Raw genomic sequence first — 15,352 nt, 5'->3', positions numbered from 1 at the left:
TAAATTCTTTTTTTTTCCTTCCTAAGCAAAAGCTAGGAATAACAACTCTAAATACAGAATCCATCTTCTGGAGGGCAGCAGAGCAAGTTAAACCCCTCATCTGTTTGTTAGAATTCAAAGGGCTGCACTTTGGCTAATCTGTTGGGGAAAGCCAAGTATCAATCACAGAACCCTGTCCAGCCTTGCACAGAGAGGGGCTGAGGGTGAATGCATGATCCCAGGAGTCTGAGTTGGCTTTCTGAGAAATAACAGGGCCCAGGAGGGGTTTGTATGGATGCTTCGTTTGCCTAGTGAGCAAGGAAACTCCACACCTCCTGTTGACCAAAGAGAAAATGCAGACCCCTGGAAGAAGGAAGAGAAAAGTTGGTAGGAGAGGGCTCCCAAGGAGGTATGGGGTCAAGAACCATTTGTAACTTGGAAATTTTGTCACTTGTCTCTGGCCACCCCCTTGAGAAGAATGTGTTTATAAGATGGCTGAAAACTCCCGTCCTACTGGGATGGGACACTGCTGGGTAAGACACTGGCAAACTGTCCCAGGAGCAGGTACTAAGGAGCCAGGTGTGTGCAGATAGCATGGTCAAAGATGTGAGTGGGGGAGGGCAAAAACTCTGTATTTTCTTAGCTAATGCTACCTTATGATTCTGTTGCCTATAGGAAAGGGGAAAGAAATGGGGTCATGTTTTAGAACTGGAAGTCTTAAAACCCAGGCAGTGAGTGCTGCAGTCTTTTGGAAGCAGAGCACAGTCAGCCTGAGTAGCAGATACGAACACCAGGATCATTTCATTGTATCTTAAAATATAACCTGACTATCTGTCCCATGACCACTAAGTTGAAAAGAAGGCTAAATCTAGATCTGGATTCTTTAGTGACCAAGTTATATGATGTCATATAGAAAAATGACACATGTCCCATGCAGAATTCTATGAGAATTTTCAGCATAATATGCGATTGGATGCTCAGTGCCCTGAATATACTCGGTGGTACAGACTCATCTCAGCTGAGAGCTAACAAAGCTGGGACCACACAGTAACCAGGAGCAGCAGAGAAAGAAGCAAAGATTACTATTTACATTTGCAGACAGATTCTGGAAACTGCTAAGTGGCATGGGTAATATTTAGGACGAAGGTAATTAATTTTCTAGGGCTTGATTAGCAGAGTAGCCATCCTAAAGTTAAGGATGGAAATGGAAACCCACCCTCCATCCCAGGGAGCTCACTCTCTGAAAGTCCTCCCAGTGTGCTGGCCAGTCTGGCCTGGCTGGCAGCCAGGGCAGATGTCATCTTTGGAGGCGTGGCCTGTCTTAGGCCCTCAGGGATGAGTGGCAAGGGAATGGGGATGCCCTCCCAAGGGCCCTCTGTATGCTCAAGCAATTCCCCTTCCTTTTTGTAGCATGGTTGCTACAGCTTGGGCCTCTCACACCCATGGGTCTACAGCAGTGGGGAGTTGCCAGAAGCTGCAGTTTCATTAGCACAGGGAGAGAAGAACAGAGAAAAGCAAAGTAGAACAGGTGACGTGGGGGGTGAGGGGTGGGGAGGCTGAAAGAAATAAAGTCACAAAACCAAAGAATGGAAATAAAGACAATGAAAGTTTGGGCAAACGGAAAGAGAACTGATGAGATGATACTTCAATTCAACTTTGGAAAATAGAATATTTCCTACAATTTAATTGAAAGGGGAAAAGCAATTTTCATACTAGAAAAAGTTACTCCTACAGCCATACAACCATGTCTGGCAAATTTGTTCAATACATCTGTGATGACATTGAAGGCAGTTGGCATCAATGTACTTCTAGACTCAGGCGTTCATCTCAGCCAGTGGATTTTCAGCTTTGTGGCCTGGATATTGGACAACTGGTTTAAGCTCCAGTTTCTTCATCTCTACCTTAGTATCATTTGACCTTCCAATTTCCCAAAGGTACTATGGGACCAACTCATTCAACAGATATTCATCAAGTGCCCACTTTGGACTAGACAGGTGTGACTGTTTTTTGCAATATATAATAGAAAGTGAAATATAATGTAATACTCAACCAAACTTAGCCATAATCATTTCAGTAAGTAAGTGGTTCATGTTCCTGGACTGTAGCCCACCTCTTAAAGTAGGATTTGTGTAAGTAAAATGTGAAACGAAAAAAGGCCAACAAAGAAGCAACATACAATTAAAACAGAAATAGGTTGGTATTGTCAGAGGTTAAAGAGATTGTGGGGTGGATTAAATGGGTAAAGGGGTCAATGATATGGTGATGGATAGAAACTTGCCTGTCGGTGGAGATCACAGTGTAATACGTACATTGCAGCATCACTGTATATAAAGTCAAATTATAATGCTGTCCACCTGAAACTTACAATACTAGAAAGCAGTGTGACTATACTAAAAGATTATTTAAAAAATAAAATTTAAATAGGGTCTGAGAATCTTCAAGGTTGTCAAATTCCTTGAGCTTCCCAGCTCCTATGAGTGGGCATTTACATTAAAAAAAAAAGAAGAAGAAGAAGAAGAAGAGAAAGGAGAGAGAGGAAAGGAGAATTCAGGGTTTGGAAAGTGATGACATTTTCTGTGGATTTTAGCCTCCCGAAGTTTCAGTTCTTTGCCACTGATGTCTCTACAAGTTAGAATTGGAGTGGCAGATGCCTTAACATCTGCAGAAGATATTGCGCAAAATTTAATGTTTAACAATGCGAAAAAAAAAAAAAGCAATGAAATCTAGGCTGTTAAAGACTCAACACTCAAGCCAAGATCCAGTCATGGAGCAGCAAGTTCTGAAAGCCCAAGGGTTGCCTGTCCAGGACCTGACAATTGGCACTGGCTGGAGTGTGGAACTCACACTGACACTGTGTTCTCCTTATCTGTGGGGTTAGGTCACACCTGAAAGTCCCTGGAAGGAGATCAATGATGTATCTAGGGGCAATAAAAATCATAGTAGATTTAGAAAAAAGGGAAGCAGAAGATTGGACTTCATTGATAGGCAAGCAAAGATGCTAGTTAAAGAAAATAACAGATGATTCTGATGAGGACTGATACAGCAGCATTTAGGAGATGCTTGGTTCCCACTTAGCTTTTCAAACCACTCTTAGCATCACTAAAATAAAATCACTAGTGTGTGTCTAATTCAGGCTTTCACTATTTCTCCAATGGGAAAAATCTGTCTGTCCTCATGCATACTTCTAGTTGTGAAGGGATTCCCAAGGCATCACTGGAATCTGTCAGCATGTTAGACACTGTGATGGTCACTGAGATCCTGGGCTACTGGTGACCTCAGGCAGGGCTCCAGGCCAGTGGACCCACACACTGTGGACTTCTTGTGCTCTTCTGATGCTCCCTTCCCCTCATCACATGCCTTTGCAGTCTCTGAGGGGCTGTGCACTTCTGACTGCCCTTGCTTTCCTAGATTCTGGACCCCACAATGACCCTTAGGGTTTAGATCTATTGGAGTTTTGGTTGAATAATCCACTTTCAGGTATTACAGTCTTTTAAAAAGTGTCCTAAGAAATGAATGAAACGAGCAGTCTCATTTTCTGCTATGCCAAAACAAGGGGGAAATTGCCTCAAAATTCCACCTTTTGATGGAAAACACTGCGGGAAACTGGATCAATCATGTTTTAATCTGAGTAGACTCTCTTTATTTTTTACCTGATAGTCTGAGAACAGTGTTTCTCAGAGCACAGATGTGACTAGAGAGAGAGAGAGAGAGAAAGGATTCCGTGATCAAATAAGTCTGGGAAATTCTGGATTAAATAAAATTGGAGAGCTTTCTTTCTTACGTGATTTTTTTTTGATCCTTTGATCTGCTAATTGCACCAAGACTCTCCAAGATCGAGTTATAATATGCAACACTTTCCCAAAATTTTTTTATCAAAATGATCTTTGTTTTAAGACTTTCCTCATGAGACTAATGTTCCAAAAGTTACTCTGGGAAATGCTAGTCTAGACTTATAACCCTTGGATTCAGTTTCTCCCAAGGAGAAAGCAAAATCATAGCAAAGGAGTGAGGGACAAGGAAGAAATGGAAAAATAATCTAATTCTGTAAGTACCTGGCACTACTTAAATTGCACTTCTTAAGGAAAAATGAGTTTCTGTGGAAAAGCATTAAAATGACTGATTTAGACTATTTCTTCATTGTCATGTGTTCTGATCTCTGAACAAAGCTCAAGAGGCAGTGTCACTATTCTACAGCCCCCCCTTCCAGAAGGCATGGTTGTCATCCCTCGGGGTCATAGGAGTGTGACTGCAAGAAGATTCATGACAAAGGAATCAGGAATCCCAGGAAGAGAGACACCTGCTCCCTTTACAACAATTCAGTTAACAGGGATTCAGAATGTACATTTATTTTCCTAAACCATAGTGCTATTCCATACTAGTGCTATACATGCTTATATGATTCTGTATTCAGTTTGCAATCAATTGAGAAAGTCTTCCCAGTCCTTTAATGAATGACAATTATACTGGTGATTTAGATTTAGATCATACATTTTATGAGTGGTTGGTGATTTTAAGCCTCAGGTATTATACAGGGAAAGGTATCATTATCTTAAACCCGTGACACCTCGCCATGGAAGGTCCCAGTCCTAGCCTGTTGCCACCACCATCACAGAAGTCAACTCAGGCACACCAAGGTTCTTCACGTAACTCTTCTCCTACTCTAATTGAGAAGGTACAGCTACGGATCCTTACACCCTTGCAGACTCCAATTTAAAACCACAAAATTATCCTCTGGTCAAGGGTATTTCATTTTTATAGTGAGCCATACCCCAGAGTAAGCTCCTAAGTCATGAGGCCCTAATTAAATTGTAACTATCTTTTATCTGCTTCTTCTGATTGATATGTTCAATCCAACAAAAAATTGAAGGAGACATCAGATGACCTGGGTTTTGTCCTAGGACTAGATTTCAAATTCCTTGAAGGCAAGGATGCTGCTTTGTCCACCATGCTTTCCACTGTAGTGGTTATATGGAATTCAAGTATTTGTTGGTGAATAAGTAACCAGCAGAGGATCCCAGGTGTGTCAGGTCCTGATGATATGGGTTAACATCCTCAAGGAATTCTAGCTCTTCTGGGGAGAGCACTAAGATTTCGGTACTATGGAAAACTCTAGTTTTAAGGGACAGATATAAGAGGTCAACTGAATAGGCAAGACCTCTCCTTTTCTCTGCAAAAGTAGCACGAGGCCAGGCTTCATAAGAACTATCATTCACAAGGCAGATAAATTTGATTCTGGTGGCCTGTCTCTGACAGGTCATATTTTCATGATGAAATAAACCAACTTGTAACCTCAGCAGTTCTTTCTATGACCCACTCTCTCAATTTGGTTCCAAATTATTTTTTCTGTCCTACTTCTTTGTTCCTGTCTCTCTGGGGGGAAGTCCAAGGTAGCCCAGTACTAGTAAAACATCATCATACTCTTCCTTATGGGAGAAAATCAAGGAACAACGGGTAGGAACCAAGAAAGAAAGCAAAGTGATTTAGTTAGCAGGGTGCCAGGTATGCTAGGGAGGTGAGTATGGATGGTGGTACTGATGGCGAGGGATGAGAATTGAATAAATCAAATCAAATTAACCCCCAAAGCATGCACATACAATATAGGAACATAAAAATAATGTTTCCCTTCACGTGGCCAATTTCCAAATTGAGAATCATTTTTTAAGTGCTAGTAACGTGAACTAGTGTCTATTTGCACTTGACTTTGGAAGTTGAGATGTATTCCTGTGTGAGCACCTTCTGTAGTGTGGGGCAAATGGCTCCCTGCACAAGGATGAGGTCAAGCTGGACTAGGGACAGGAGACCTCAGAGATGGAAGTACTTCACTGCAAAGCTTTTTTTTTTTTGAGGGGGGGGTGCATACATGTTATGTACTAAATAAATGGCGCCCCCTGGAGTTGTGAACCTGGTACAACATTGAAGGCTTAGAATCTTAACTTCTTTGGAATACTAAAGATATAAGGAGAAAAGGAAACAAAAGCACTGGAAAAAAAAATTTAGGAGCATAATCAGTACACCCTCTTCCAATAAACAAACTCCTCTTCACACAGATAATTATCCCAATACGACCCCCACCATCACATATCCAGATAAATCTATCAGAGGCATTCACACTTACTCAGATGATTCTAGTCCATTACCTAATTAATGCCCCATCTCTATTGAAATTTATTTATGTTATATTAGGACCACATATACACACATATACACATACAAGCTCATAGCACAATAAAGGAAGAGATGCTGCTAATAATAACTCTATTAGTCTACTAGTTTGTATTCAATAATTTTCATGAAATTTACCTTTAAGATGTTTAATAAGAAACATTGTATACAGTACTTGCATTCGGTGTGAATGCAAACACCAGTAAAAACTGCAGGAAGTTTTTGTTTTTGTCAATCTGCCTTTCCACTTGCTTTACTTAGTCAAGGAAGAAGGTAGGGTCCAAATCAAATAAACCAGACCCCTTGACTTCACTGGCTAAAACACAAGCAAAACTGATTTCTCTTTGTGTTGTTTTACCCTACTGTTAATTTGCATCACTAAGGAATTTTCTAGGAAAGTACTCAGCAAAATCAAGGCTTCTCTGGTTGCCAAGCTCATGGAAACAAAGTTCTTTCTCTTAAAACTCTGAAAGAGACATTCCAAAGTAACCCACCATTAGATACAGAGCCAGCAACAGACTACATATCTATGAAAGAAGAAAGGAGGGGAAGAAAGAAAATGCATAACATAAACAAGAACAGACAAAACCTTAAAGAGGAAGGAGAAAGGAAAACATTTAGATTCCTTGAGTGATGGAAATAAATACCAAAGCTATTAGTTTCAGTTCAAAGAATGTATCACTTTATGCTGTTTATTATTTCTTGAGGATTATTTATTTTATCTTAAAATATCCAAGGGGTAAAGGGGTCCTAGAGGTAAGCAGCAATGAAACTGACCTGGTCAGGAGAGGGCCTGTGATTGGAATGTTGCGACCTCCCAGGAGATCGGTGGTGGTGGTGGTGGTGGTGGTGGTGGTAATGGTGGTGATCCTCATCGTAGTTGTCTGCCATCAGCTTCATTCTGTTCTGGGTCTGCACAGAACAAAAACCAGGGAAGATCCCATCAGGAGCTAGAAGAGCAGCCAAAGAGACTCAAAGCATAATTATAGCACCTACAGGGCTTTCTTTGTTCCTAATCCAGAAGTTTTCATTTTTGGTCAAACTGAAACTTAATGAAGAAATCAGCCTTCCATTAGCTTTGATGAGAGACTTCATCATATCCTTGAAGCTATGGTGTTCTTAGGTGTACATCTGTAGATGTAACTGTATTTCCCTTCTATAACTTAAAAGGAAAAAAAAAAAAAGATGGGCATAACCTCAGGTGCTTTTCCCCGTTATCAAGCGGTCACAGAATCCAGAATAAGCTTCAGTCACAAAGTACCAACAGTCGGCATCTGAGCCACCGGAGCAAGAGAAGGAGCCCTGGAGGGTGAATGGGACAGGATGGGTGGAGACACCTAACTGCAAATAGTGTCTCACAACAAGAGACAGAAAATGACTCAACAGTCTCCAGATACGAAAACAACAACGAAGATGATTTGTTGCTGGGATTACTTTGAGAGAGAGGGCTCTTTGTGGGCATTTAAGCTGATATTGTTCTTTGGGGAGAAATCAAAGAAAGAAGCGAAGCTGGCAAAGTAAAGCTGCCTATGTTTGTCACATGAGACAATCAGGTGTCACAGTATGCTTTATGATAATTATGAGGGGAAAAACCAGAGCAGAGGGGAGTTGGCTACCAGGGTCACAGAGTCTAAAAAATAAACAATCTATGGGCCCTCCCTGGTGGTGCAACGGGTTAGAGCACAGCACTGCAAGCTGGCTGCAGCTGCTTTGGTGCAAGTTCGATCCCCACCTGCCCCCAAGGTGACCCACATGGCGTGGCAGACCTCTCCTGACCCGTCCGCTGCTCCCCTCAGCAGTGTATTTCATCTATCTGCCTGTTCTGCTCCCCACTCTGTTTCTGGTGAAGCCTCTCACTGCCCCTGCACCTCTGACCTGTACCCCAGTTCTGTATGCAGAAATAAATCTTTAAAAAAAAAATCTAAAGACCACGGAAGAAGGTTTAAAAAAAAACAAAAATACAGAAAACAACACCAACAAAACATGTACAGCCCAGAAGTGCAGGAAATGTAAAGACTACAAGTGTGGGTTTGGAGATGAGGTCGTCAAATCCTGCTTTATGTCTTTGCTGGGCAGTGGCCTTTTCAGAGTTAACTATTTCTAAGCCACCGTTTTCTCATCTCTAAAATGACCCATCTTAGGGTCACTAGAGGGGCAAGTAATAGGATGGGCTTCAAGTGTCAGTGCAGGAGCTGGTACATGATGAGCTCACAGCAATAGTCAAATGATGTTATTACTATTACTGTTGTTATTTACTATAAGAAACCTCTTAATTCATGCTGCTTTCTTGGCCCATGATACCTCTTCTAGGTCCCTTCCCTTCCCTTTAGCTTCTCTACCTGGCTAACTCACGCTTTCTTCCTCCAGGAGACTTTCCCCGATACCATCCTTGAGGCCAGGTGGTGTGTGCCTCCTATTGACCATGGCTCAGAAGCAAAGGTTTATCTGCCTGCCTGGCACTGGCCTCTCCAGTGTGCCTAGCACAGGGCCTAGGAGATGCAAGACACTATGCATGTTCCTGCAGTGAGTGACTGAAAGAAAGGGGGCCATGCTTTTGAGGATGCTGCCATCCCAGAGGCCAACTCCATGTTTGCTTTCATCCAGAGAAGGTCACTGAGAGTTGAGGATGTCTCGGCAGTTGCCATAATAATCCCACTGGGCCTGAAGATGACACTGAGACATCAGCACTTGAGAGCTAGACCCTGGTTGTCAGAGCTTCCAACCACTGGAATTTTATTATGTGACATAAAGAAGTTCTGATTACACACGAGACTCTGGGCCTAAGATGGTCTATTTTTGTACTCTGCTTCACATACAACCCACCTGATCTTCAAAACCTTCCTGGAAGGAAGGTTTCTGCTCTCATTTCTAGTTAGAAATTAAGACATAGGTTTTGGCCCTCAGAGACTTTTTTCCTGACAGAGAACAAGGAGATTTTTTGGATTTTCTAATTCTCAATCTCCAGAGTTTTCCCTTTGCCATGCGGTAAAAAGAGACGGAAAATAGCTAAACAGGTAGAAATAGCTTTCCCATAAATAACTTTGGTTTTGTTAAGTTTTGGAAACACCTTACACCCTAATTCTGCCTGCTAGAGGATGTTTCCTGATTTACCCCCTCTGTTTTTTAAAATGTGTCCAATATTTGGAAGGTCCCAGGGTGGTTGTAAAAAAAAAAAAAAAAAAGCATGTATATAAATAAAAGCAATAAAAAGAGAGGGAAAGATCCACCTAAAAATTAAATAAAAAATCTCAGAAAACCTTTGGCAGCTGATAGCATTTCCATCTCTCACTAGTTCACTTAAAGTGTCAAAGGCCCAATGGACGAGTCATCTTGTGAGAAAGAGCAGGTCCTCGATGCTGCTGCCAACCAAGTACTGAGATTCTCCTTATTAAGTCGCCCTTGTGCACGATATTCTGAATTTCAGCATTCACACCTAAAATTCCAGTATTGTCAGGAGCCTGTACTTTTGAACTCATGAACTAATAAATCTGGAATTGTTTCTTCTAATAGAATTCTGAGAGCCTGAAGGGAGCTGTAAGATCTGCTGTGGTCAAGAAGGAAGGGACTTGCCCAAGAATGAACGATGGAGACTAAATGAACAAATAATAACTCTGCTATTGTAAACATCATAATGTCCTTATCCTCTGGGGAAGCTCCTGTGATTTTATGAGATTATTTTCTTACCAGCGACAAGCCTAAAGTTCCCTACCTTTGAACTGTATCCCATAAAAGAATGTACAAGCTAAACAAGATGCTATATGCAGTCCTAAATGTGTCTGCTGAAATGAGGTGTTGGAGAGTAGGCATGTCATGGGATAAAGACTGTAAATGAATGATGTCATCTTTCCAATTTGGTGCTGAAATATAAATAAACCACGTTGTTCATGTGAATACCAGATCTGGGGGAAATGTACACAGAGCAATTGTGAGCGGAAGAGGCTTCTTTTGATTAGTCTGGGCTGAAAGAGAAGAGTGTGAAGTGGAGATGAAAAAGAGAGTTTGGCCTGATACTCTAGACCATTTTTATTTATCTTGCTTGTAATGTATCCCCTAAATTGTGACCGATTTCTCACAGACTGGTTACTTGTTTTTTCTTCTATGAAGCGTTTGACCAATACAGCTCATTTAATTGTCTAATTAAAAATGTCAAATTAAAAATATATATATTTTTTAATTTGACATTAATTTGACATTACCTAACCTCATCCGACCTGGTTATAGTTTCCTAACCCACCAGGAATGGTCTGGAAGGATAGGATAAGCTATGAATAACACTCCCTGAAGGTCCATGGAAAAAAAACTGCAGAAAATTGCAATAAGGATTGGAACAAGGATACTATTTGTTCAAATAACCCCAGACACATTTACCAGTTGATTCCATGTGTAATGGTTCATATCCCCACAGCCATCAGATACACGAGGTACCCACCACAAAGCCTTAAACAACAAATCTGCACCGTAGTAACTGAAATCCCAGGAAAACTAATATAGAGTTGGACAGGGATAGCTTTCCAAGGCACTGCACTTGGGACCTCATGGACTCATTTAGCAATTCACTGAAGCCCATTTTATTTCCTTTTCAGTGTCTACCAAACTGCTGACCTGACACTTTCGCCTTTTGCTGGGTTATATTCCTTTTAGTATATTATGTCATGGCTGCTGAGACAAATCTAATCAGATTCCATTTTCTGCTTCCTCTTTCTTCCAGGCACCACCTTATTTCTCCTGGGCAATAGTCTCCTAAGAGCTCTCCTGCTGGATTGTTGCCTCCTACTCAACCTAATCCACAGCCAGATTGATAGGCGATCCCTGGTGCTCACTGACTTCAAGTTCCTCAGAGGCACTCCACCCTCAAGAAAACAGCCCCAGCTCCTTCTCTGAAGCTTGCCAGGCTCTTGCAAGGTAACTGATGTTCACCAGACAGTCTCACCTCTCAGCACCTCCATCCTGGTTCTCTGTTTCTGTCATGCCCTTCCCCTCAACACCCTAACCTGAGCTACGCACATTCTGTTCTTGTGCTCTTAGCTTCAACACCAGTCACCTCCTGAAATGCTTCCCCAGAGACAGGCTCAGAAGGAATTAAATGCTCTTTCACTGCCTACCCCAGAATCCTGTACCTTCTCTGAATCCCCCTCACATTAACGGCACCTGCCTCAATAAGTGCAAATTATCTTGTACCTTCTTGCCTTTCTCTACCACCATGTTGAAATTCTCAAAGAAAGAACTATGTCTGAATGACCCTTGTATTCAAAACTTGGCCTGACACTTCTCTTGAGGGACGGGTCCAGTCTGGTGTATAGGTAGTCAGTAAATGTGTGTCAAATAAATGTGTGAATTCATAAATGAGAAATTTTGAAACAGATGAAAGGAAAAAATATGCAATTAACATGTGTGATGAGCCAGTTAAGTCTGTACCTTTTTCTGTAAAAGTTTTTGGCCTTGTAGTTGGGAGCAGGAAAACAGGATTGATGTACACTTTGTAGCTATTAGAAAAGTGAAACTGGTCTTTAAAATTTTTTTCATTCTTTAGTAAAATATACCCAGTGAAATACTTTCTGCCTCCAGTTACTGACCTCATTAAGAATAAAGGGTATAAGGGTGTCGTGGGGTTCATTTCCTTACTACCCTCTAACCTTTGGAGGAGCAGGGACCTTTATAACACATTGTTAGCATCAAAAGTCAACTGTGGAAAACTGAAACTTTTATCCATTAACTAAAATTTCTGATGAACACCATCTGTGAAATGGTGCCATATATTCCTTCTCTCTTGACATTTCTGAAGAGTTTATCCATGGAGCTCTTGAAACAAAATGAAAATCCTTGATTGACTAGTAATAGACTCAATAGCTTAATGGCAATATGTAGCTATAAAAGTGTAATATTAAAACTGCCTTTAAAAATATTTTAGCAAGGTAGCAATAACGAACTATGCTTTGATCAGTCATCTGGATCAAGTTAACAATAAAACTTTCATGAATATGGTTTAAATAAGAAAAAGTATAATAAGATTTGTTGCTATGGGATATGGAGATAATACTATACAATAGCAATTACACTTTCTTCTATCGGGTTTTCTTTTTCTTCCTCTTTCCTGCCAAGGAAATCCAAAATAGTCCAGTACTTTTCTACTGGTTTTGTTTCTGCCAAATCAGAGAAAGTTCAATGATTCATGTTTTCAAGTAAAAAATGGAGAAATCAGATGACAATTGAATAGTGAGGAGAGGGATTTCCTGGACATTTATGAGATCCACAAGCAACAAATCATGATCCAGTATGGTCTGGATTCCCATGTTGGGGTCACTCTTGATTCCCATGTTGGGGTCACTCTTGGAGGAGAAATATGAAACTGGAGGATGAAGAAGCTACCTATAGCATTATGCTATGTTGAAGAACCTCACAGGAATAAGTAAGACTCAGTGATGGAAAAGCTTTTACTGTGGACACAACGCAGAAATCCATCCATTACTCACCAATCTTCGATAACCATAAGGCCTATGATATGTATGTGCCAAGCTAAGTATTTGGCCAGAATATTCTCATTGAATCCTTGCTGTTGAGGTAACAAAAGCTAGTCTTCTAAGCTCTCTTTTTCATTTGAGAAAACTAAGCCCAAGATTACTCAGCTAGGGAGTTGAAGGACAAGACACCTACCCAGATTCTGATGCCAAGTTGTACAATAGTGAAAGGAAGAGTAAAGTCCCAGGCCAGATACAGAGGACAAGGCAACGAACAATAAGATGTGAGGAATTAGAGGAAAGATTATAACACAATATGGGAAGGAAAATGGGTGAAGAGGGGGGCTTGGTTTACACAAATGTCTGGAAATAGGAGAAATCCCCTCTAACTGAAGGCAGAAGCACTAAAAATTTTCAATAGATAAGGTGTCCCTTCAAGTGAGATTTGGAAGTTGGCTTGGATTTGGTTATGAGGAAGAGTGAGCCAGAGGTATTCCATTAAAAACTTACCCTCTAATCTCCTTCAGAAGAAAACAGGTGAATAAGGGAAACTGAATGCAAAATGTTAGGGTATGTGTGTGCATGTCGGGTCCTTCATTTTTTACTGGATGTGGGGAGATCAGGAACCAAGTTGGGGAAGTAATTCACTATTTTATTTCTCAGTACTCATCAACATGGGACACCCTGGAAGGAATTGAAGACAGAGCCCTTGTCATATGCTCACATATCAAACTGTGACATCTCTGGGAAAATGGGCCAATTTCTGGACATCTGTGTATTTGCAAGTATCTACACAATCCACTGCTACACAATCCACAATCCATCAGTCTTGCCTTAAAAACTCGTCTGATCTCCCCTTACCTATCCAGCTGATCAATCCCTCCTGTGATCCATCTGCAACCAAACAGAACATTGATGAGACTCCCTCCCAAGTTTGCTGAAGGCTCCTCCCTTGCTCCTTATTTATAGACAGAAAATTAGTAGGTCATCATGGAAGGTTTGGCTTCTATTTTTATACCTACTCATTAAGTACTCTAATTTTATTTTATTTTTAATTGTTATGAAGAATATAAGTGCCCCTCCTTATTCTCTTGGTCCACACTGGAGGTCATTTGCAGCTGGAGTGGACAGTCCTGGATGTGTTGCTGTTTTCCCACAATAAGACTCTACACTTCTCTCTGCTGGGCCTTCCTCTGGCCACAAGTGCAAATTTGATCAGGGAACAAGGCAAATCAAGAGTGTTGGAGAGCTCATGTCTTTAGAAGAAGCCCACTCTACGAAGGAGGGAGGTGATAGAGGACCAGAGATGTGTACTTTAGTGGGAAAACACTATGGTGTGTTCCAGGACCCTTCAGTAGTTCTCAGCAGGGTGAGTCCTGGTTAACCACTGCAGGAAAATGCCCGTTCCAGCACCTTACTGGCCTTACCTGCCCTGGATCACTGCTCCATTTTCTCACCCTGTTTCTTAGGATCACCTCCCAAATAAACTACCTACACCAAATACTTGTCTCTGAGTCCACTTTTCATGAGAGTCCCTGCTAAAATCTTTGTTGAGTGATTAACAGGTCCGTGTCTAACTTGCATACACGAGGGACATCCTCATGACTCCCAGGTCATCCCCTCATCACCTAAGGAGACAGAGCTCTCACCTTCCTGGGCAAGGGATACAGGCCTGGTGCAAATTCCATTTCTGCCAAATACTCACCCAGACTGAATGACCTTTCCATGATTCTCCATTCCTCTACCCATAAAATGGGCAAGGGAGGGGAAAATGTCTTTAGCATGAGCCAGACACCACATGGGTATACATTGGTTTACTGGTCTTATTCCTTATTCCATATATGTTCTACTTAATTATTTCTTCTAAAATCAGAGGAGGGAAATTATTCTGATAAATGACTTCCTGCTCCACATTTGGGATGTGAGGGATTCTGAAGGTGCTTGGACAATGATGTCTCCAGGAGCATCATCACTTCTCTTCTGCTACCAGGCAATGCAGCCCAATGGTGAGAATTATTTACAGAGAAATACTTCTATGTGTTCTGTTGATAATGTGGTGATCGGGAGCCTTAATGGTGGCAGAAAAGGATGGGGATTATGAGATGGAACCATTAGTAAATGTCAAACATCCAATACCTACCTGTTTCTACCTGTTGTCCACCACTGCGCTTTGTGACCATTATCATAATCTGTTATACAAAGTCTGTAATACAGGCTGCAGATGGCACCAGATTCAAAAACTTTAAAAGCTGCTACAATAGAGGCAGAAAGCATAAGCAGCAGGAGCAGCTAGAAGGCATGTGACTTGAATATCAGCCCTGGGAGCAGCTACTATTCCCACTTTACAGATGAAGAAAGTGATACTCAGAAAAACTAATAAATTTACCAATATGATACCAGTGGTACATTTGGGTCTATAATTATGGACCCTCCTGTAACCTCCCCACCATTCTCTACTTTTTGGGGCCACAGGGTCTGGCTCCTTCAGTAAAAACTAATCATAATAAGATGAATCTGAAAATGGACTCTGCATCTCAGACAATGACCCCCATCACAGTTGAGAAGAGACACAGCTCATTTGTAATTTAAAAGTTTTCAGTAAAAAGTATGAACTCAGACATAGAAAATCTTGCTCAAGTCCCCAAAGAATCCATACTTCTGACCAACCCAAATATAAGTTCAAAAGTCATTATCCACAATTCATGCTAACTTGTAACACTTCAACCAATAAGAAGGTTTCTAACCGAAAACATTAG

The 15,352-nt window shown here is 41.2% G+C and overlaps 1 protein-coding gene across 5 annotated transcripts in view; it reads right to left on the bottom strand.

Annotated features, from left to right (window-relative positions):
• The window catches only part of ERC2 (ELKS/RAB6-interacting/CAST family member 2), a 782,253-nt gene that overhangs the window by 168,079 nt on the left and 598,822 nt on the right, over positions 1 to 15,352 (bottom strand). For all 5 annotated transcript variants that reach the window (XR_001145038.1, XR_001145039.1, XR_001145040.1 and 2 more), the window contains one exon: positions 6,919 to 7,053. Coding sequence is in view for 2 of the 5 variants with exons in the window: in XM_012720433.1 (XP_012575887.1) it covers positions 6,919 to 7,053 (135 nt within the window). In the remaining 3 variants the exon portion in view is untranslated. The remainder of the gene's footprint in view (positions 1 to 6,918; positions 7,054 to 15,352) is intronic.

This window comes from Condylura cristata, unplaced genomic scaffold (genome assembly GCF_000260355.1).
Source record: "Condylura cristata isolate star-nosed mole 26May11 unplaced genomic scaffold, ConCri1.0 scaffold00004, whole genome shotgun sequence".
Classification (NCBI taxonomy): Eukaryota; Metazoa; Chordata; class Mammalia; order Eulipotyphla; family Talpidae; genus Condylura; species Condylura cristata.
Note: the sequence above shows the minus strand (reverse complement) of the source record. Positions and strands in the feature narration are given on the sequence as shown.